Below are 24,118 nucleotides of genomic sequence, written 5' to 3' on the forward strand. Positions count from 1 at the left end.
CTCTCTCTCTCTCTCTCTCTCTCTCTCTCTCTCCATGCCAAGAATGAAATGCAGGGCTTTCAACACAATGAGCAAATGCCTTACCACTGAGCTACACTCCTAGTCCTTTAATAACATATGAGAAGTGGTAGAACTATATGGTGAATGTTTACATTTTTAAAGTCACAGTAGAAGACACATTACCACGAATTCCTCTGAGTTCTCCCTTTCACTTTGCCTCATGCCTGCCACTTTCTGAAGCAGCTCTGGAAGTGCTCTTTCGTGAGTGTCTTTAGTTGCACTGTTGTGGCTGCCTTGATGTCCTGAATTGATTCGAAACATTTACCTTTCATGGTCATTTTGACTTTGGGGAAGAGCCAGAAGTTGCACAGTGGCAGATCCTCTGACGAGGGTGGATGAGGACACACTGTTGTGTGTTCCTGGGTGGCATTTGGCAGGAGCATTCACTGTATTTTTGATCATACCTCCTAAAGACACTCATATTTACAAGGCGGAACACAAAATGACTTTATATTCTCTGACTTACCGAAACTGTCTCTGTGGCAGAGGGTCATGGCTTTGCTCACAGCAGTGAGGAGGAAATTCCATTTCAGCTGGAAGCTGGCAGCCAGTTTCATAAACTCTTCCTTGCTTTTGCTCGGCTGTTACATTTTTTGGTAAGAAAAACAAATGCTGGTTTTAATGATGAAATCTAGAAGAAGAGCATGTTCTCAAACACACACATTTGTCATGTACCGGCATTCTTCACAGACCAAAGAAGGAGGAGCTACAGTGACAGGCAGAAGGGCCGAGGCGGCAGACTGACAGGAGCACCGCTTCAAGCCCTGGCCCTCCCCTGGGACGGGCCCTTTGAAGTAGGCAGAGGGGAGCTGGCAGGTAGAAAACTGGCCTCATTCCCTTGAGTCCTCACACACCTTTTAAAAGAGTTCATTTATGGAAGGCATTAAATAAAACTTATGGGAAGCCACTGATTTGGATTGAGCTCCTACTCTGGTTCCTAACAGACCAAAACAATATGGAGTCACTCTTGCTAAAGTTCTGTGTCACCAGACCGAAGCTGAGGTGTTTATCTGACCTTTCCAGAATTCATCAGACAGAGACACCAGCCAAGTCCTCTAACAGACCAGTTCTCCCTCACAAGTCACCTCTGCTTTCATCCTTAAAAAAAAGTAACTTTGAAACAATCCGCTTCCATCTACTTCCTTATTCCAGGTCTCTTCTGTCTACCAACACCGGCCTCTGCATGGCGGTGCCCTCTGGACCTTCTTATTCGGAGAGTTGCACTGTTCTAGAACCGTTTTCTGCCCAGATAAACTCTGTTAAATCCACTTTGTCTAGGAGTTTTCTATTATTAAGTACCACGAGGAAATTAGCAATCATGCTGAAGTCCACAGGATGTCACCGTGGACAGGTGAGACGGAACACTTAGGTGAGACTCCGAAGGAACCCCCTGGGGAAAAACAAGCAGACAATTGCAACTTGTGGCAGTGGCAGGGGAGGGGTCCACCGGGCTACTGATGAAGTGAGCAAGGTAAGAAGGTAGGATGCACGGGCAAAGATGGCCATGGATGGGCCTGAGCGTCACTACGCGCTCACTGCAACGCATTTCTGTGCTGAGAGCTCCGCCCAGAGAAGGGATGGAGCACGTTTCTACGTACATTTTGGGCTGCATGCAAACGCATACTTGTGCGGTAACTAAAATCCTGTTCCTTTGGAAAAAACCTGCTCCTCCTTTCGCACGGGCCAAGAACAGTGAGAAACGTGCGACCAGCCTGGCCGCCCTCTCCCTCTGTAGCACACGGCCGCATGCTAGCAATTGAAGCCATTAGTCGCCTCCAACGCCCCAAGCCTAGTGTGGAACAGTGTGAGTGTTTCATTGATAACAGTCTTTCCTTTCTCTCTCTTTCTTTCTTTCTTTCTTTCTTTCTTTCTTTCTTTCCTTCTTTCTTTCTTTCAATTGGCTAAGCTACTTTGCAAAACAAGCCTTTCAAAGGCACACACTTATAAAAATATCATTTTTCTAACACGCCTCACGGATGCAGGCTGCAGATTTGGTGGTGGAGACCTGGGCAGTACCATGCCACGCGGCTCACAAAGCAGGACGGGGCTGTCGGCTGCTTGGAGGCAGGATTGGCACAGTGGCCTCCAGGGGTTCATTCTGTCTAAAGTGGGGTGCTGAGCGGGTACAAAACAGGGACAAACCATGATACCAGCTCGTACCAGTACGCGGAAGTCCTTTAGCTATCGAGTGGGTAAGTGTCTCATCAGCGGTGCAGTTTCAGATGTGTCACTGCGGGTCAAGCTCAGCCCAGGACCAGTGAGGAGGAACAAACACCATCCACAATCTGGGGTGGTTATTTTTCAAGAATTAAAGACTGGAAGCAGATACCCCCACTCCTTCCTTTGAGTTTCTGGTTCTGAAGAGCCCCAATCCTTTTAGTCTTCACTAAATTTGGTCCATCTAGTCTTCACTAGATTCGGTCCATATTTTGTCTTTGTTCTTGATAAGGAGGTCAGGGATATGGACCAGGCCATGCTGGGAGGGACAGGGAGGTGGCTACAATGTGGCCAGAAGCTGAAGAACACCCGGAGCCACGTGCTGGTCCCCGGGCCCTGGGTCTGGGCTCTGCGCCCTGGAGTCGCCCTCCTTGTTCTCTGCACAAGCCCATCTCCCCCGTGCTCACCGCGGTCTGCGAGGGCTCTGCTGAGCGTCTGTGCCCCTTCTCTGCTCGTTTCTGTCCCAGGCACCCCTCACACCCCAGGCCCAGCCACACCCCTCTGCAAGGCCTTAGAGAGCGAGCATGCCGTCCAGGTGGGGCGTGCACTGCCTTGTTTCGGTTTCGTCCTAGTTTGAGTCCTTCTCCCAAGCTCCCCCACCCACAGGGCCTGTTCTGGGCTCTTCAGGGTTAACCCAGTGCATGGGATGAAAACCGGCCCTGGACCCTATGGAGGGGACCCTCAAGGAGCAGCTGCCTACAAAGCCAGAGCCGCTCTCAGCTGCGACCAAGTCACCTTTGGGGGTTCTTTTGGGTTTGTGTTGGCGGTGCTGGGGATGGAGCCTGGGACTTGCACATGCGAGGCAATTGCTCTGCCATCGATTCACACCCATAGCGCATCTCCAGGTTTTTGAAATCAAGGGTCACTTTACTGGAATGTGTCTGCAAAACCCGCAGGAGGACATGTTCTCCCCAGACAGACCCTGCTCCCTTCCCCAGAGTCCCATGCTGTGCATATGTGTTCACACACACACACACACACACACACACACACACACACATATCCACACTCATACTTACCCAGTCATGCACGCACACTCACCCCAACCACACTCACACCCCACCCCCACATGCACACCCACCTGCATGCACAAGCTCACCCACGCACACACATGCCCACATGCACCTATGTCACGTACCCTTACCCTCATTCTCTGCCTTGCCAAAGAAGTGCGACACTGATTCCCTGTCCCAACACCTAGCCTAGCCTGGACACCCCAACTGCCAGAGAGCCTCCTTCTCACAGCCCTGCGGCACAGTATGGTTCAAAGGGCTTCTGGGGTATCACACACATGGCGTGGCTGTTAGGGCTGGGCTTGGCACCTTGCGGTCATCCGGTTCAGAGTCCTGCGGGCAAGGAATGGGCACTAGGGCTGTAATTTAGCCGCAATGATCAACACCCAGTTTTTCCTGTAAAAGTCACAGCTTTGTACCTGGAAGACAAATGCTTGGAGATTTGAAGACAGACAATTCAGGAATACGCTGAGATCTGCTGATGTTCCCAGCAAAGAAATTAAACAGCTTAAACCTACAAAAACAAACAAACACGAACATGGAGAGGATCAGAGGACCGCAGACCTCCTTCCCATGTGGGTGTTGGTCTCCTAGGTAACCAAGGAAACAACATCAACGCAAAGGGATTCCCCAAGGCCCCAGCTCATCCCCAGCACAAAGGATTTGTCACCTCTGCACCGGGCAGGTTCAGTCCCAGGTCTGAGCCCTGCCACCTGGGGAGACGGAGAACAAGGCTTTGGGACAACAACCCCGCCTTGTAACCACACAGCTGTCTCCGGATGAGCTCACTGCACAGGCAGACATGACTTCACCTGTCCTGGACGTTTTCACAGAAGGGCTTAGCTACTAATGCCATTTCAGCCCCAGGGACATCAAAGCCGGAGAGTGCCTTGCTCGGGGCCAGGTGCTGCATCGGGCACAAGTGTATGACGCCAGGTCTGGGTTATGGGCCTGCACTGGGGGCCTTGAGGGGAGAAGAAGCGGCTCTTACCTTCCCACCTTTCTGAGCCCTGCTGCCCAGGGAGCAGAGTTTAGAGAACTGAAGAGGAGGTGGCGACCCTGGCTGAGGCTGGGTTGAGTGTCACCCGGCCTCAGAGCCCACACCCGCTGGGCACCTGCAGCAGCTGTCGGGGTGCTGCCCTCCCGCCGAGCTCCGCAGCCTCTCAAGGAGCGCAGGAGCCCTGGGCAGCCGGCAGGCAGTGTGGTGGGCAGCTGGGGCCCTGTGCTGGGACACAGCAGCCACCTGGGGCCTCCGGGGAGCCGATGCCTGGGCAGGGCACCTTTGGGGGTCCCACTAATCAGCGGGCTGTGGGGAGCTCCGAAGCTTGCGAGGGTCTGTGCTGACCTTCATGCTGCCGGGCTGGAGGACCAGGAATGGTTGAGGGGGAATTTGGACTGGGGAGAGCCAAGGCAGGGACCAGGGACAGGATGGTGGCAGAAGCACTTACTAACACGTATGGATGCATTTCAGTATTGCAAAACAGGCTGGCCTGGAACTCACTGTATAGTCCAGGCTGGCCTCCAACTCACAGCGATGCTCCCGCCTCGGCCTCCTGAGCACTGGGATTACAGGTGTGCGCCACCACACCAGGCTCAGTATTTAAAAAGTGGTACAACCTTACCAAGGTCAGCCCTATGTCAAGGTCAAAGAAGAGGATGGGATAATCTATGGGTGGTTCTTTTATGTGTTGCTGGACCCATGTATTCGTCTAGCTAACAAATTCCGAGGTGTGCTGTGTGCCAACACCATGTTGGGTGCCCGAGGGGAACGACCATTCTGGGTGCCCAAGGGGAACAGATCAGGCGACACCCTGAAGGAGCTCACGGCGACTAGGCCAGCAGTGCTGTGCTCTGGTGAGAGGTCTGGGAGGGGGGCTTTGACCTCCGAAGGAAAACCCACTGGATCTCACTGGGCCAACAGGAGCCGGTGCCCACAGCGCCCCCTGGTGCCCGTGGTCTGTGGCTGGGGGAGTGGCCCTAACTCTTTCTCTAAATAACCAAGGCTCTTTTCTCTGCAGATGCCCCCTGCTCCGGACCGCCAAGTGGCCCCGCACACCAGCCCCAGGCCAGGCTCTTCACAGAAGGAAGGTTTCTTCTTCCAAAATTAATTCAATTTATCAGATAGCAAATGGCAAGAGCATCGCTGCGTTTCATTATCACCTGTCTGCAGAGTAGCACAAGGCGATAAAGAGCATGCTGCTAAACTGCACGCTGTTAAAACTAACTCTCGATGCTGCTACAAGGGTGGCACTGCAGCCCGGCCAGGCACAGAGCCAGGATCCCATTGCTACTCCACGGAAGAGACACTTGAACCTGCGCTTTTACAAGGGGGACAGAGAGAAGGGAGACACCCCGGAAAGAAGCACTGCTGAGGGAGGCCCTGAGCACGCAGTAATAGCAGATGCCACTGGGTCATTCACCCAGCAAACCCGTAGCAGCAAGATGCCCCGTCTGATCCTGGAAGCCAGGGCCACAGGATGTTCCCTGGGACTCCGTCACCCTACAGGAAGTCCTGTGAGAGCTCACGCTTAGCACAGCTGAGATGAAATGAGAAATCGGCCGCGATGCCCAAGCTAGTGCCGAGTAGACACCCAAGCCCCGACAAGGAAAGTGCAGGAGGAAGGTTACATTTCATCTCCGGGTGGCTCTCCGCCTCTTCCGCGTGGCTCAGGTCACTTTCCATGGGCTCCGGAGAGACGTCCAGGGTGCCCCGGCTGACGATGGCTTGGAGATCTGACTTCAGGAGCCTGACCTTCCTGCTGTTTCTCAGCACCGTCCTCATGGTCTACAGGGAGGGAATCACGATGATTACTCAGACTGTGGCATTTGCTGTTGCCCCTCCTGCCCCTCCGCATTACCTAACGTGAGCGTTCCCCTCCAGCCGGGCCTTGCTGCCTGGCGGTGTAATCAGGCTGGGGGTATCGAGGCTTTCCCTCCCTTGCTTATTTGCTGCCCACCACTCCCCTAGCCCGGGCTCTCTCGAGGGGATAGTGAGGTGACCGGCTGCCCACAAGGAAAGTGTGGGACAGCTCCTTAGATTTCAGAGCAGATTCGTGAGTGGCCGTGCCCGGCACCGGCATCACAGAGCTGTCCTTGGGGATCCATGGCGGACCACGGCCTGCACCCACGGAGAGCCGTGGGTGGCTGGGGACCTTGTGTAAACGGCGTGGCATCCTCTGGCATGCTGTGCATCCGTCTAGAGGGCTCGGGGCTAGTGCGATGGAAACACGGCCAGTGTGGTCACACAGGAAGAGTCTGTGTGACTTCAGTGCAGGTGAACATCGCCGGCCTTGGTTCTTTCCAGCCGAGGTTGGCTGCAGATGCACACGTGGCCGTGCAGTCTTCTCTCTGCCCCCCTTGGCCCTGCCTGAGCCCTGGAGCAGCACAGTCAGCCCGGCATGAGGTCAGAGCTCAGGAATCTGGAGGCTGGACACACTAAGTGCTCAGAGCCCACAAGGGTGTGTGTGTGTGTGTGTGTGTGTGTGTTTGTGTGTGTCTGTCCTAGCATCTGGTGCGATGCCTTCTCATCTCTGACACTGGCTAGCCAGGTCTCCTGCTTCTTCCCCTGCACAGAGACTGCCCAGGTGCCGTGTGGGGAAGGGGGTGGGTGTATCAAGGGGCATCACAGGGCCCTATGTCTCCTGGCCCGTGGCCAGCCAGGCCCCCAGTGGCCTCCGCCCTGTTGATGGTCAGAAACCACCTGCTCTTGGAGACACTTGCTGCTTCCGCTCTGAACTTGAGCCCTCTGCTCTGCCCTGCCATGCGGAGCTGTGACCTACCTTCGCCATGTTGGAAAGGTACGTCTTCCTCCTGAGCCTCTTGACGAACATGGTGACCTCTGTGGAGGACAAGCACGGGGCCATTACTGGTGCTTGGTCCCCAGGTGCCTGCCATGGGGGAGGAGGAGGTGCACAGGCTGAGCAGGGACGCAGGTGCCCAAGTGCGTCCCCACCTCTCCCAGTGCCCGGGACTGAAATGTCCCCGTGTACTGAAAAATGGTGTCATCTCAGGATCTGACGAGGCTGCTGGGGTCTGTTTGCACCCTTGTTGCTCAGAGGGAGAGAGAAATAAACACAGGGGGCGGGGCTTGCCTTGGAGTGGGTGCTGGGGTGGCCTCTGTCCCTCCACAGGCCCCTCCCCAGCAAGCGCAGCCTCTGTCTTTCCGCAGCCCCCCACTGTCTTCTCCCCTCCCCTCCCTCGCTCCGCCTGGCTGTGCCCCAAGTCTCCAAGTGGCGGAGACTGGGCTCAGGGTGTCCACTGAGTGGTGGGGAAAACAAATGCCTGCCCCTCTCCCGTAAGGCCCCTTCCTGTGCCACCCGGGAGCGAACAGCCGAGGAAGCTGAGCTTGGGGTGCCAGAGAGCTGCTGGGCAGGCGTGGGGATCGGGGGCACGGGAGGCTGCGGGCAAAGGCGGGGCCTCATGAGGGCGAGGGTGGGTGCTGTCAGGACTGTCAGATGCGGCGCTTAAAGAGCACAGAGCCGAAGAGAGGCCAGGCTGGGCCAGCGGCCGTGGCTCGGGCTCTGACGGGAGGCCCACAGGGCCCAGGCAGTGCAGGACGGCAGCACCCTTATCCCCAATGTGTGGCCCACAGGTGTTTTGGATTTCTGATTCTTTGGGGTTGTGGGATATTTGCAAAGACAGGATGAGCTACCTTGGGGTCGGGACCCAAGTCTGAACATGAAGTTCGTTACGTTTCATAAACACCACACACATGGCCTGAAGGGCATCTTGCAGAACACAGGTGGCGCCCTGTGTCTGGACTGTGACAGTGAGTCACTGGAGGTCCGGTGTGCCACCTCCTGCTGTGGCATTGAGCTGGCACTTGGGGAGCGTCGGATTGCGGGGTATTTCAGATTTGGGGTTTTCTGACTAGGGGTGTTCAACCTGTACCCAGAGACGACAATCCAGGGTCAGCCAGAGTGGGGAGAGGGTTCCTGGAGGTGAGAGGAAGCCAAGGCCATGGAGTGGTTGCTAGGGAGGCAGTGACACTTCACACAGAGCAGCGGGGGGCCGGGAGGGTGCTGGAGCCAGAGCCCCCGGGGCCAGACCGGCCTTGTGTGGGGCGAGATGGCACCGCAGCCCACAGTGGGAGCTTCAAATGGTGCATCTTACTGCGCTGTTGGTGGGGATGTAAACCAGCACACCCCCTGTGGAGATCAGCACGGAGATTCCTTAGAAAACTGATACTCGAAATTCCATTTGACCCAGCGATTCCCCCTTCTAGGTATCTTCCCCAAAGACTCAAAGACATCCTATCACAGTGATCCGTGCACACCCGTGAGTATGGCAGCACCATTCACAACAGCTAACGCTTGGGAGCAGCCTACACGTCCATCAACAGGTGAAAAGAAAAAGAAAACGGCGTATGTACACACCATGGAGCGCTACTCTGCCGTAAAGGAGGATGAACTCAAGGCAGTCGTAGGAAAATGGGTGCACCTGGAGACCATAACAGTTAGTAAAATAACTCAGACACATAAGCTGAAATATCACAGGGTTTCTTCTTTGTGAGAAATCCAAAGGGTAGGTAATTTAAAGAGCAAAATAAAAGATAGTAGAAAACAGGGAGATAGATCTTTTGTAAATGGGAACAGAGCCAAGAGATGGGGGGGGAGGAGGTAAAGAGATGTGTTATGTACACGTGCTGTGCACCAACCCCCAACAATGAAAGCAATCTCTGTATACTTACAAAATAAGAAATAACAGAATTTATGTTGTGGGTGGTGGGACTTACCTTTGAGTTTGGAGATCTGTAAGAGGGACGGGAAACCTTCCAAAGCATTCAGAAGCCACCGCTTGAACTTCTTGCTGAATAACCGGACAGATTTCAGGTACTGGATAGAGACGTCATCCAGAAAGTCATGCAGGAGAAGGTCCTCCAGTCCCTGCGAGGGGAGGATCAGGACGCCGTGGCTCAGCGGCTGCTACAGGGGCTGCTACCCCCCAGTGCCAAAGCTCTTGAGGGCCAGAGGGATGGGGCTTGTCCCCAAAGCTGAGGGAGCTTACAAATAATGATGTCTGATTTTTCCGTGCTAGGGATTGGGCCCATATGCAAGCAGCCGCTCTACCAAGGAGCTGTACAGCACCAGCCCCCTGACTCAAAAAAACTTAAAAATACGCTGCCAACCCTAGGTGGGTCACATCAACCAGACTCAAGCATGGAAACCAGTCTCCAGTTTTGCACTTATGTGTTAAAAATTGAGAAGCACGAGAACCGTTTCCTAAAAAAATAACAAAAGTTAAGGTTTGTGACTCCCAGAAGGAGCTCGCACTTTTAGGCCAAAATGATAACTAACTCTCAGACTTGCGGCCGCCACTTTTGAGCACTGCTTCAAACAAAGCCAGTCAGACTCCTGGCTGTGACCCATACACCAAAGCAATTTTCCTGGTGGCTTATTTTTAAATGTCTTCTTTGGTGAAAATGTCCAGGGAAAGGACTTTGCTCAATTCAGGGGTCACTGGCATTGGAAGCACAGGTCTCTGTGTGTGTGGCTTTTTCTTTATGTGAGGAAATTAAAACAAGAAAGCTCAGTTTCAGACAGAGATCAAAGGCTCATGGTCCAGCACTCCAATAGCTACTCCTCGGAGCACCTGAAGCCCACGAACACCAGAGGCTGTGGGCTGGCGGGTTGCCATGCTAACTGGGCGTTTGCTGTGGATTTCTGGGAAGGACCCAGAGCAGAGACGGCACCTTCCTACCTTGTACAGCTGCGCGTCATAGGACTTCAAGAGCTGGCACACGTCAGGAAGGGCCATGAACATCACTACGTCTTGCTGCAGAGATTTCCAGAAAGATGTAAGCAAGTCCTGCACCTGGTGGAAGGAACAGAACAGACCCCCGTGAGCTCATTTTGTGTCTCTGGAGAAAAATCCCTTGTGTAGACTTAATTAGCCTTGAAGGGTAATGGGATGAATTCATTCTGATGAATATAAAGCTTTGCCCATCTGCTTTCCCAGACTGTATTTTGGGAAGATTGTGTCCGGCAGAGTGCATCTGGCTGTTGGATGGGACCTGCAACATACCTGCCTGAGGATTTTCTTTAGTTAGAAAGTGACTCCTGACCACCAGGGGGCTCTAGTTGATTATGATAGGATGAGACTTGGGCCACAGAAGCAGGGTCAAGAGCTGAGGATGAATATTCATTGCCTAACTGACTGTCTGCCTTGACCATCACTGGACATGAAATTGGAAGTCTCCCAAGAATTGTGTAAGCAGAGGGAGTTGATGTAGTTCTACATAGAAGCCATCTCTAAATTCCTGTGGAGGAACAAAATGGCAGCTTTCTTCTTTTTCCGTTTCTTCCATGTTGCCTTTCCAGAATCTTTTCTTGAGCCAGATGGCCAATGTAGGTTCCCAGCTAGTAAAGACTCCTGACTTGGGGGATTTCCACAGGCTAGCTACACTGAGCCATCACAAGGACCCACAGTGATGCCAGGCAGGTGCCATTCCCATGTGTAGGCCATCAAGGAAGTTAGGGTTGGCCCTGGAGTTCACAGTGATAGGCCGCTGAGGTGGATCCTGTGGTCAAGGTTATCAGTTCTAGAGAAGATGTCACCAAAGAGACTTGAAATGAAGCACAGGGTACAGGAGCCTGCTCCTCTCAGGTGGGTAACTTTGGGGCCTGGCTCTGTGGGGTCAGCGGGTCTGAGCAGGGACAGCAACCTCACCACCCACTTCCGGTGTCAGCAGGTCCTACTGGCTACCTTAGAAACGTCTCTCTGATCTGCTCCCTTTCTCTTCTCTGTCAGTGCCCCAGACTGATGCTCATTCCTTCTTTCCTAGACTGTAGCAAAACCTCCTGACACGCTCAGACCCGTGTTACCACTCCCTACTGTCTGAATAAGTCAGAAGTCTTTGTGGGGTTTATGAAGCCCTGGCTAGCAGCAGCCTATCTGCCTTCTGCCTCTCCGGCTTCTCTCCCTTAGTGATAAATCGAGGCATACTCTGTCACACTGCGCCTGAGAACATCCTGTTGTCTTTGCCCTCATCACAGGCTCTACCTGGAAGCCCTTCTCCTACCCCATTTCCTGTCCATTGAACTTCTGCTTTTCCTGCTGGGCCTGCTCTGGGAGAACTCTCCAGCCTTCTCTGCTCCTTCCGAGGTGCCCAAGGTGTCCTAACCTACAGCTTGCTGTGGTTTGAATACGGTGTGGCCCCACTGAACTCATACAGAAGTTTAATCCCCACTGTGAAATAGTAAGAGACAGGAAATGTAGTCTGTCTGGGATGTCCAGAGGTGGGCCTGTGGGAAGTGCATGGATTAGACCCTAAATATCCCTACAAAGCTTCACGGGCATGGAAGGTGATTAGCTCACGGGGTGCCGTCGTCATCAGTTGCTTCACCCACTAACGAGTCCGCAGCTGAATGTGCTGTTAGAAGAAGGGGCCAGGTGAGAGGGGCCACTGGGCCGTGACCTGGGAAGGTATGTTCTTGTCCCTGGCTCTTCCCTTCTCTTTCTGTTTCCTGACTGCCCTGTATGCCCTTCTACCATGATATTCAAGCCATGGAGCGTGGACTGAAACCGCAGAAACCATGAGCTAGAAAAACTCTGTCTTTAAGTTATAGATGCTGGGTAATTTGTCCCAGCTATGGGAAGGTGACTAACCCAGGAAGGGACTAGGATTGGATAAAGTCACCAGGGTGATTGAATGCTGGTGGATGTATTAGAAACACACACACACACACACACACACACACACACACACACACACACACACGTTCCTTGCCCCTCCCTTGCTGTGTGATGCTCTGTGCCACCTTGGGTTGCCAGCAAGAACGTCCTTACTAAGGTCCCCAGACCTTGCACTTTCAGAACTGTGAGCCCAAATAAACCTTTTTCTTTATACAACTGCCTGCCTCTGGTATTTTGTTATAGTAACTGTTATAGTTTGGATTTGGACTGTCCTAAAGGCCCATGTGTTTGCAGGCATATCTGCTTCTTTTCTTTCTTTCCTTCTTTTCTTTCTTTCCCCTTTCTTCCTTTTCTTTCTTTCTTCTTTCTTTCTTTCTTTTCTTTCTTTTTCTTTCTTTCTTTCCTTCTCCTTCCTTCCTTCCTCTCCTCTCATGTTTAAAATGTTTTAATAAAGATATTTTCAAGTGAAGTTTTATTATTTATACACTTTAGCTATGTTACATATCATGTATGCGGCCCAAGACAACTCCTTGAAGGAAAAAGGCAGGCTGCAGATTGGACACAGCTGATGGCTTCGTCCCAGGCCTGTGGTGCTACTGGGAGGTGCTGGACCTTTTGAGAGGTACAGCCCAGTGGGAGGCCTGCCTGGCATTGGAGCTGTGCCCTCAAAGATCTCTCCTCATTTCTCTTAGCTTCCTAGCCACGAGGAGTGGTCCACCCAGGTCCTTCCTGCTGTGATGTGCAGTGTCTCCACTAAAGCGACAGGTCCACCCCAGCAGGGACTGAAACCTCCACAACCAGGTGGCAGAACAAGCCCTCCCTCACGTTAGGTTGATTGTCTTGGGTATTTTATTGTCACAATAGAAGCAGATGATAAAGAGCTATTCTAGAACTTCCCTCGTTGTCTCATTTACTGGCTGATCCTGCTCCTTTTATTACCAGAATGTACAACTCTCAAGCCTTGTGGAGAACACTTTCCTAGTGCCGGAAATTGTGCTGGTTTAAAAGTATGACTTCAGCAAGTATTTGACGAGGGGTGAAGAGGAAGGAAAGACTATCAGACCCGAGTGTGGACGGACGGTTGTAATACGATTGTGCTATCGCGTGAGATAGGGGCCAGGGTCCATCCTCCCTGCTCTCCTCTCACTAGAATGCTTTGCATGGAGCTGGCGATAAACGTGCTCAGTGCGGAGTGACTGTTCTCATCTAAAGTCGCAGTGCTTAGGATAATAAAGCACTGGAAAAATTTTCATTTGACAGTGCACTTGTTTCCCTAGATCTTCATTTTATGGCCAAAAGATTAATTTATGTTTTCCATAGCCATAAAACACCATAAAATACCTTTTAATTTGTTTGTTTTGGTTCTGGGAATTGAATCCAGGACCTTGCAAATGTCTTTTGCTTTTTTGTTTTGCTGTGTTTTTTGTCTTTTTGAGACAGGGTCTCGCTAGGCAGTTCAGGCTGGCCTTGAGCTCACTTTGTAGCCCAGGCTGGTCTCGAACTCACAACAATACTCCTGCCTCAGCCTCCTGAATGCTGGGATTACAGGTGTGTGCCACCATGCCTGGCAACCTCGCAAATTGTTAAGCACGTACTAAGTATATTCCAAGCACATGCTCTGTCATTGAGCCACATACTAATGTCCTATAGTCAGTTCTAAAATAAAATCTACAATTCCCACTTCAGGTCATTTGCTGGTTTTTCCATTAGTGTGTAACAGTTCTTCGGCATTATTGAAAAATCCAAGATGACTGTTACTACCAGCATTTTATTCAAACTCAGCTGGAATGAGGATCTAAAAGTAAAAAGAAGTTGAATTTGTACTTAAAGCACAAAAGTATCAGCTGTTCGCACCTGGAGAATCTGCCGAGGCTTGAACTGTGTGTCAGCACCACCTTCTAGAACTCCCCGGCGCCTTCCAAGCTCTTCGGTGCCATGTGCCCCCTAGCCATCCCGGAGGGCTCCCTTGGGGCCAAATGGTTCACAGCCAGGCACAGATAAGAACCTACTTTCTTTTAAAGATAAGAACCTACCCTCTCCAGTTCTTGGTTTCTCACATTTTGCAAAATGTCTTGACAGTGGCTGCAGTATTCGTCAGCGAGGAAGCCCATCTAGAAAGGAGAGACACAGTGACAGCAGCTTTTGGGAAGCTTCAGGAACAGGCTGGAGCTCGGAGACCCGGCTGCAGCTCCCAGTGACTGGCAGGGTGGTATCGGCCGCGGGTGTTTCTCTTCACCAAACCATGTGACCTTTACTGACTGAGAGTTCAGGCTGTTTGTGTTTTGATGTTTTAACTCATCTTTCTAGGTTTGTTTCAACACTACAAAGGCCACCGACCTGTTCCCTGAACCCCAACCCCCCAGGCACCGGCATTTCCTAGCGCGCATTTCTAGAAAATCTGTGCCTCTGTCCCCTGCTTTGTTACGGGGAGGCCCTCACTGCAGAAAGGGCCTTCATATGGGGTGAGGGGCAGCCTGAGTACGCTCCCCCACCAAGCCTGGCAGCAGGCTTGTCGGGCCTCACGGCTTTGTGAGGAGGTAAATGTGACCCCAGTGGCACAACCATGTCCTCAGGCAAAATAAGACATTTCCTGCCCTAAATATCACATGGTGTGAAAAGTCCGCTTTCCCTATGACACACACCTGCCTTTTTTGTGTGTGAGGTACTGAAGATTGAACCCAGGGCTTGCTGCAGACTAGGCCAGCACTCTGCCTCTTTAGTTTTATTCTGAGGCAGACTCTTGCTAAGGAGTTCTGGCTGGCCTCGAACTTATGATCCTTCTGCCTCAGCCTCCCCAGTAGCTGAGACTGCAGGTATGTACCACCATGCCCAGCTCAAACCTACCATCGTGTAGGAATATTTCTTTGCCAGTTCTTGCTCCCAAAGTGGACATCTTCTGATTTCAGATAAAGGAAGGCCAACCGGACATGTCTTTAGTAGTGAATTACTTTCACACTGGAAAAAATTTACGCAGTCAATCATTTCTTTAAAATAAAATGCATTTTCCGGCATATAAACCATGTCATAATCACATTGTTGTTCCAAGTAAATGTTTTTTAGGCACTCTCCCAGATATATTACTGAGTCCAGCAACTGTCTTCTACTTCATTCCCTAACTCTGACCACCAGGGAGGGGCCAGGATCTAAGGTAGGATCCCCACGGGTTTCTCTTAGGGTGCTGTCCTGGGGTCATTATGAATAGCCACGTCCAATACAAATACTATCTATGAATAATTTAATGTCACAAACACATTCTTACAACCTTTGTATATGCAACGGTTGCTTCTGGAAGTGAAACTGAGTCCTGTCTGGATCCTCAGGCCTGGTTCATAAAACGTGGTCCGTTTTATCCAAAACCCCGGGGTAGGGCCAGCAAGAGAAATGTGAGGCACAGACTGCTGTGAAATAAGAAATTACAGACTGCCAAGCAACAGGAAAGGTGAGAGGCCAAAGGGGACACTCCCTGTTCCTCCCCGGGTCACTGCTGGCCCCTCTGAGCAAGGGCACTCGTGACTGGCCCCATGTGAAGGGTTTTAATTTTATTTGAAATGATTTCCTCAGGATTCTCTTGGGCTTCTTTTTTTGTTTGTTTTTGAGACAGCGTTTTGCTATGTAGTATAGGCTGGGCTTGAACTCACTATATAGCCCAGGTCAGCCCTGGAACTTGCTGTGATCCTCCTGCCTCAGCCTCCAAAGTGCTGGGATTACAGGCACATGCCATCTGGCTTTCTGAATAACGTCCCTAAGAAGACAAAAGGATGAAATAATCCCTACAAATTGGACTTTGAACTTCACTACCCGCCATGGGGACTGTGACTGTCATTCTCTTTCCAGTGCAAAGGTCTCCCCTGTGACTCCACAGTGCCCAGGTCCTCCTCACATTATCGGCTCTCACAGGCCCACAACTGAAGCTGCAGAGAATCACTGCAGAACCTTGTGTGGTTCCCGTCCATAAGATGCCCCTGAGGGAAGAGAGTTCTCAGCCACTGCCCACAGATGCCACACAAGCCAAGGATGAGGCCCTGCTGGGTTTTTCTTCCTCCACGGGCCCCTTGTTCCTGACCAGCATCACACGAGGGCAGGAGGGGGCCTTGTGATCCTGCTCGACAGTCTTATCTCTGGATTCTTTCATGGTCCTGGCCCCACTGAGAATCTGGGCCAGCAATTAACCCTCTCCCTGGAAAAATGTGCTTGTAAGACTCTGAAGATGCCAGGTGGGAACATTCTGGAGTGGAGTAGGGCGGTCAATGTCTGCAGACACAGCTCCAGCAGGAGGATGGAGAGGTGACAGTTCTAGGGTCTTGTCTGTGGACGCCGCCTGGGCCACAGTCCCAGCGCGTTCAGAAGGCTGGCTCCACTCCACGCCTTTGATGGTGGGCACTTCTCAGGCGTCAGGTCGGTGGTGCTCAAGGTAATCGCCGGGAAGGAGGACTTCTTCCTGGAGTTCAAGGATGGCTTCTTCCTGGAGTTCACTGGCCTGGTCGCAGCACTTCCGATAAAGAAGGCCCCAGGAGCCCTCGATTCCAACTCTGGGCTGGCTTCATACACTGCAAACCCCACCGCACCCAAAGTGTGTAAACATCTGGCCCAGACATGACCTGGAATCCAGACCTCACCAGCTTCCCACCTGGGCCTGCTCAAGCAGGGAGCTACAGACGGTGCTCTGTCCTGGTTTATGGAGATCCCTCCCTTGCAACATGACAAGGACATCTGTGCTTCCCTCCTCAGAAGTCATCTGGCAGGGTAGGATGGGGACAGTCAAGAAACAAGCACAAGGATCATATAAAAGTGCATTAAGCAAAAATTCATAAAAGGCCAGTCCATGAGTTCCTGGAACCAATACCCTTGTGTCTCTTCTTCCACAGAAATTACTTACAGGCATAAGCTTTTCATTACATACCAAAAGGAACTGGCCTTTCAGAAACTATTCTATGTTAGTTTTAATTGTAACTTTAATTTTAATTTTTTGGTGCTGGGGATTGAACCCAGGCCTTGTACCCGCTAAGATGCACTCTATCCCTGAGCTACCTCAAGCCCTAGGAAAAAAAAATTAGATGCCACGAATTGAAATATTTTCTTCACAACACAATCAGAAATCTAAAGTAAAAGGTGGAGACTATCTGCTACAGTGTGAGTATATGCAGTCTTCATGGCCATGCATGTCACAGTTTGGATGTTAAGTGGCCCCCAGAGGCCTGTGTGTTAAATGTTGGGGCCCAACCTGAGGTGTTATTGGAGAGTGTGGAACTTTAAGAGGAGGGGCCTACTGGGAGGCTGTCTGGCCTTTGTGGGTGTGTCCACCAAGGGGATTGGTGGACCTGTCTTTTCCTCTACCTCTTTTTTACATCCCAGGCACAAGGAAAAGAGCTTTGCTCTACCACTCACTGCCAGCCACAAAGTGCAAGTCCAGGAACAATAGGCCATCGAGCATAGACTGAAACTTTCAAACAGTGAATCAGTGTAAATCTTTCCTCTTCCTTCTTCTTTTTTTTTTCCTTCTTTTTCTCCTTCTCCTTCTCTTTCTCTTCCTCCTCCTCTGCCTTCCTCTTCCTTTTCCTTTTCTTCTTATTCTATTTTTTGTTAGTGGGGTTTGAACCTAAGGATTTCTCACTGAGCTGCAGCTCAGTGAGAAACTACTACAGTAGTTTCATTAATTTTTTAAAAATTGAAATAGAGCCTCATAAGTTGCCTGGGCTGGGCTCAAACTTGCAAACCTCCTGCCTCAGTCTCTGAATGCTGGCATTACAGGAATGCACCACTACACCCAACAACCTTTCCTCTTTTAAAGTTGTCTCGGGTATTCTGTTATAATACTAGAAAGGTGACTAGTGCAATGCATTATATATCAGCCCCTAAGGATGCAATGGAGGGCACCATCTACCTCTCCTGGTTACTCCATCAATCCTCCTGGGTGCATTGGTGCTTCCTGCATTCTTGAACACACAGCTCCCAGAATTATCACCTCCAAAGCCAATGTGTTTTTTTTTGTTGTTGTTGTTTTTTTTTTGAGGTTAAGAGCAGAATATATTTGTTGAGAAAATAAAGCTTTTATTCAAGAGAAACAGAAGGGGTCCTGAGTGGGTTGTCAGTCAATGTCTCTTGTAATTCTCTTTTTCAATATACCTTAATGGGATCAAGACAGTCTCTTGAGTCACATCCAAATTCCTCCACCTGGCATCCACACCCCTCATCATCTGGACCTCTTACCTCCCTCCCACAAAGTCTGCTGCTTCTCAACATCCTCACATCCTCCTTTCTAGCTTACATGCAGCTAGAGAGCATGCTCCTTGAGGACAGGGACCACGCCTGTCCCCAAGCAGTGCTTGCTGCTCAGAGAACACCCAATAATCAAGGTCAAATGAGTGACTGACTGGTCAAATGAGTGACCACTCAGAAAAAGAACATCACAAGCAGAAAAACAGTTGCTTTTAACTAGTTACTGAACATCACTGTTCTACTATAGCAGCTTATTCAACACTCACAGTTCTTTCTTGTTGGACGATGTTATAATCAATAGATTTTTCAAAGGTGATATCGCCACTGTGAAAGAACAGAGAACAGAGAAGTAATTCTAGTAAGACACCAGTCTCTGGGCACAGAAATGAAATTTCTTCAGCAGTGAAGTTATTGGTGTGGGGGTATAAGTTTTATTGCAAAATTCTCCTCTACATTTCTAGCCACAAATGGAGAGATTGCATGTTTGGAGTTTTAGAAAATCCATTTCTGTAACTGGGACAACCCTGTATTTATTTTTAAAGGTTATTCCTTTTGGAAGCAAAGACATGATATCACTCTGAGTACAACTTGCTCCTGTGGGAAAAGAAAAATCATCAGGGAAACAAAACCTTGTTACTTTCTGATTTAAGCACTTTTTAAAATCATTGATCCAGAAGTGACAATATCCTCAGAGTCTGAGGTTATAGCTGAGCATCTTCTCGGAGGAAAGAGGCTGGTGATTAATGGTGGACCTGCAAGTGTCACTTCACCCGGCCTTGAGTTCATATATTATGTTGGAGACATCGGCACATAATAGGGAACACATTCAATCTTAACTGTGTGTGTGACACGATTTCCCTTTAATGCTGGGTATTTGAGAAACCAAGAGCCTGGGGACTCCCCCTTGCGCTCTGATGCTAGAGGTATGTGTGGGGGTCTCCTGCCCACTTTTCCCAGGGAGCCCTCGGGCTGTGGCTGAGCTGAGGCGGGTGTGACTCTGGCATCTCTGTCCATGCCAGGTGCACACAAGTCTTCACATTTGATGGTGTCAGAAAGGAGGAGGGTGGTGGCTGCCACTCGGCTTCCAGAAGCAGGCGCCATTGTCAATGGGAGGGCACAGGGGAATGCCAGCAGGGGACTGGGGGGAGAGTGGCTTTCTTCTCACACAGGAAGATCTGATAGTGCACCCAGCCCCTCAAAAGCCCCACAGCTCTCCTCTGAAGGTTTGTGTCCATCTATGCTCTGACCCAAGTCACGGAAAGCTGGGCAGAATGTTTGCTACCCACCTGATCAATGTTTTCACCCATCCCTTGACCTCCAAACAAGGCACACAGATTCAGAGCCTGGATACAACCCCACTAGGGAGACACTCTTCAGCTTCTCATAAGAGTTGTCATCAAAGGAGATTTGACTCAGATCCCTGAGACCTGGGAGGATGCACACGTATACTCTGCCTGAAGGATGATCGGCAGAGTGAGAAGGTAAAGCATTTGAGGAGGTTTCTTTGAGGCCTGGCCAGGCCTTCAGCTGCAGCAGTGGGTGGAATCAGAAGTCAGGGCACCTGCCTCGGCGGCAGTGGCCAAACTCCTGAGTCAGAAAGGCCAGGAGCTGCGGGAGACCTGGCACTTACTGCGCAATGAAAATGAAGATTTAAGAAATAACAAAGGTAGAGGTAGAGCACAAGATTATCTTACTTTTGGTTCTTCAGAAGAAACAGATGAAAATGCTTTGATTCTGGAGGTGGCCTCAGACATGCTTCTGCCAGCACTGGGAATTCAGAAGGCTGCAAACGTAGGAAATTTGAAGGAGCAGCTCACAGAGTACAAAGAGTGCCAAAGACAGCGAGGCAAGACTGCAGCCCGTCTAGCAGAGCAACAGTGGCAATATTAACCCAGCCTGCTGAGATGATCCGGTGATAAATCCTGAAGATCTGAGAGCTGATGTGAAGCGAGCCCGTGGAGCAGGGGTCAGCATGAAAATACCACGGACAGTGCTGTCAGATCATTCACCTTCCAACCGGAGAGAGCTCAACTTAAAAACAAGGAGGTGGTTGTGAGGAAGTTAGTGCAGAGCTGTACAGTGTGTCTAGAGGAAGAAACAAGTATAGGATACAGTGCTGGGAAGATTCAGGTTGGAACTCGAAGGAAGAGAAAAGAAGAACACAGAATGAGCGCAGACCTGGATCACCGCTCACAGAACAAAACCTCACAGCGCAACCCTGAAACTTTTATGCAAGGAGAGTGGTTACTGGATGAATTTAGAGTCATTGAAGGACTGGCCTGATTAGGAATCCTTAGTAGAAATTATTTCCAAAAAAGCTTAAGGTGATTCTGTATTAAAGCCTTTTATTAAAAAAAAAGATTTGAAGAGTCTCAGGAACTCTGATTGTCGTATGTTGTGGACTGAATTGTTGAGGACCAGTTTCATATATTGAAGCCCTAGTCTCTAAAGTGACTACATTTGGAGGTAAAATTTTTAAGAAGGTGTGAAAATCAAATGAGATAGTAAAATCAAATGAGCCCTAATCTTTCCCTCTCCCTCTCCCCCTCCCTCCCTCCCTTTCTCTCTCTCTCGCTCTCTCTCTGTCTCTCTCTCTCCCCGACAAAGGCCATGTAAGAGCCCCGAGAGAAGGGGCCAAGAACCAGGAAGAGAACCTGCACCTGTGGGCACCTTGACCTTGGCCTTCCATACCCACAGCCATGAGGGTGTAAATTCCTCTCTTTGGAACCCCTGGCCGTGGTTTTTTGCTATGAGAGCCCAACCTGACACATCATGCTTCAACAACATCTTGGGTGCGTGGGTGTGACAATGATGGAGTATTTCCAGGTAAAATTTACAAACAGCCCACCACCCCAGATTCTGGGACATTATATTAACAAAACAGCAAACAGTAAACAAACTGAAAACTAAGCCTAGGATGAAATAAGGAAGACGAAAATGTCAGAAATGAACATTCACTGAATAAAGGGCTAACAGAAAAGGAACTTAATTAGGAAAATGTGATCATTAGTCTTAGAGATGTCTTAAAATCATTTGTGAGGCTTTCTTCAACAAAATTAGAGGGAGGTTAATTTCTCTACAGTTCTAAAGTATGCCAACATGCTACTCCTGACATTTTTTTAATGGAAAACATATGTAAACCACAGTGTGAATACTTGTGACCATAGTATGTGTATACTCAGCTCTGTCCATCCGTCCATCCGTCCATCCACCCATCCACCCATCCACCCATCCATCCAGTCATCCATCCATCCATCCATCCACCCACCCACCCATCCATCATCCATCCAAATATTCATCTACCTATCCATCCATTCACTTATGCTTCTATATGTCTCTTATTCACTCATCAAGTATTTATTAGGTGTCTAGTACATGTCAGGCATTGTGCTACGCCTTCTTGGATATAGCCAGGATTAAAATAGACAAGGTCTACCATTTCTGAGGTTATAGTCTATTGGGAAAGAAAAACACAAAGGCAAAAATGTTGAGGGAGGCATATGGCTTTTGAGGCATAAGGTGTGAGGGTCCCTTCCTAATCCTTTGTTAACCCAGTAGCCAGAATGCATATCATCTCAGGAGTGCTTCCTCTGCAATTAATTACCCCACTGTGGTTGGTACTCATCACAGGCAAATGCTTGGAAAGCACTTACTAAACCCTTTCGATGGTGGTGGTAATTTTCCCGGGGCATGGTCTGCACACTGAGAAGCAGCAATGCGGAAGCAAGAAGGCCTGCTTCAGACTTAAAGAAGCGACGAGGGGAATTTCCAAACTGTCACTCACAACCCTCTCCCATGGGACTCGCATAGCTTCGGAGTAACGGGTAATGTTCATTCTGACTGAGTAATGCTCTCAAGCATTTAGACTTTTTAAATGCAACCCCCAGGTTTCTGCCATGTGGCCACTGCTGCATATGGGTCTAATTCAAGTTTCACTGAAAGAGGGTGGCACTGGCTGTCTCATCTTTCTGAGGAAGGCTGAGAAGCTGCTGACATTTAGGAGCCTCAGCATAGCAGAAGTCCTCACTAGGGAGCTGTGTTACTTTTGAATATTAATTGGGGGATTTTATGCATCGAAACAACAATAGTGGGAAAGAGAAAATATGTCACCCCGTGGAGAAATGCGATCATCATAACAGAGTCCTCTTCCCCACCTGGCCAGACAAAGATGGGAACGGGAGGCTTTCCCACCCACGCTGGGAAACCCTGATTCAAGGGCATGGCTTACCACGTGGGGCAACAAGAGGCTTAGTAAGACCATATGTAGTTACTTTTCAGAGTCAGCCAGTTTCAGAGGATTGCGCAAGCAGAGTCTCAAAACTGTGCAGGAGTTGGACTTGGGCAGGCAGCCACGATACCTCTGAGCCACAAGGCAGGTGAACAGAGAAACATCGACGTGCTCAGCCTTGTAGCAGAGGGGGACGGGAGGTGGCCCTGGCCAGTCACAGAGGCCAGAGGACCTAGAGGACTGGGCCGTGTGCACAATGCAGTCACGGCTGTCCTCGAATCTGGCAGGCAAGACTGGGCTGGGCCAGGAAACAAGGTTGTGGTAGACCAGAACTCAGACTTCCCTGCACTGGGGTCGACCACCCAGGAGGTGGTGTGCTGGCAAGGGGGCCCAGATGGGCCAGGAGAGGAGCTTCCAAAGTGCCAGTCAGGCGGCCACACGTTTTTAGGCTCATGGCCCCCTGTGTCATCTCCTCCGTGTGGTTCTGAGTCAGACCTTTGGGACATTTATCCGGCTGTGATTGAAAGCACCGTCATTGCTAGACTACGGCTCCAGTGAAACCACACAAACTCCCAGAACTGGCCTGGCCAGGAAGAAGGGCACCCAGCAGGGGGTGGTGGCAGTGGTGGTGCAGGGGCAGGGGGTCCTGCTGTCTTGATGCTGCTCTGGCCTTGAATTATAATGCAGAGAAAAAGGCTGAAGCTGGTGGCACCGGAGTGACCCTGAGCTAGGCGGTTCCATGAGGTCATCTGCGGTCCTAGGGGTTGCTCCTTCAGCAGCTGCACCCTAAAGTAGGATGTGAGGACTAAGAGCCCCAGAGGGAGCCTGGTGTGGGTCTGCACCCTTATAATCCCAGCACTCAGGAGGCTGAGGCAGGAGGATTGCCATGAGTTGGAGACCAACCCAGGCTACTTAGTTCTAGGCAGGGCTGAACTACCAAGTGAACACTGGGGAGACGATCAGGTCAGCTGGTGACAGAGGGAGGAGAGAGGAGACAGAACCAAGCAGGGACTGTGCAGGCTGAGAATCCCTCCACCGAGGCGGAACTAGAGTCCTGGTCTAGGGGGCAGCTAGCCAGGAAGCTTGGCTTTGGGGGACCTCACTTTGCCACATCTGTCCAGGAAAGAGCAGGATCTGAGGGCTCCAGTACTGTCCTAGAGCCCGCATCCTCTTCCCTTGCTGACAGACGGGCTCAGGTCCGCCCAGGCTCGCATCTGGCTACCCACGTGGACAGTGGAGGACAGAGCCTCGTTTCTTTGGGCCCAGCAGATGCCCTTTTTGCTCAGTGCGGCGAAGACCCAGCATGCCAACCACGTTACTTTAAGTAGTTTTCATGGGCAATTTGAATGCAAAGGGGTCAAGTGCACGGAGGACAGAGACGTGGGCCTATCGCACCCAGTTCACCTTTTCCAGCAAAGCTTTTCCCGCCGAGTCTTTCAAGTGCGATGTCAGCTTTATATACTTTTTTTTTGGCACTTCCCTTCTTCAGCCGTACTGTGATCTGCATTCACATTCTTAGGCTTTGACGTCATTTGTCCTTGATCCAGACTTTCTTTTACATCACTTTGGCCTCAAAATCTGCCCTCGCAAATCACTCCAGCAGCAGGGAAACAACTTGAAGCAATTACCAAGGTAGGAGGATAAAAATGTAATAAAACCCCATTCATGTTCTGTGCTTGCCGGAGTCGGATTTCACAGCAAAGTTGCACACCTTCCCTCTACGGAAGGCCCACGTGCAGGGCTCTCCCAA

General features: G+C 50.5%; 1 protein-coding gene across 1 annotated transcript in view; it reads right to left on the reverse strand.

Annotated features, from left to right (window-relative positions):
- Positions 1-24,118, reverse strand: part of Rfx8 (RFX family member 8, lacking RFX DNA binding domain) — a 62,656-nt gene that overhangs the window by 6,806 nt on the left and 31,732 nt on the right. The window contains exons 5-13 of the mRNA XM_005400761.1: positions 18,407-18,464; positions 14,769-14,879; positions 13,958-14,035; positions 9,990-10,103; positions 9,025-9,175; positions 7,070-7,128; positions 5,919-6,075; positions 3,710-3,804; positions 527-641 (exon numbers count right to left, since the gene is read on the reverse strand). Coding sequence (XP_005400818.2) covers positions 527-641; positions 3,710-3,804; positions 5,919-6,075; positions 7,070-7,128; positions 9,025-9,175; positions 9,990-10,103; positions 13,958-14,035; positions 14,769-14,879; positions 18,407-18,464 — 938 coding nt within the window. The remainder of the gene's footprint in view (positions 1-526; positions 642-3,709; positions 3,805-5,918; positions 6,076-7,069; positions 7,129-9,024; positions 9,176-9,989; positions 10,104-13,957; positions 14,036-14,768; positions 14,880-18,406; positions 18,465-24,118) is intronic.

This window comes from Chinchilla lanigera, unplaced genomic scaffold (genome assembly GCF_000276665.1).
Source record: "Chinchilla lanigera isolate Chin_1 unplaced genomic scaffold, ChiLan1.0 scaffold00069, whole genome shotgun sequence".
NCBI lineage: Eukaryota > Metazoa > Chordata > Mammalia > Rodentia > Chinchillidae > Chinchilla > Chinchilla lanigera.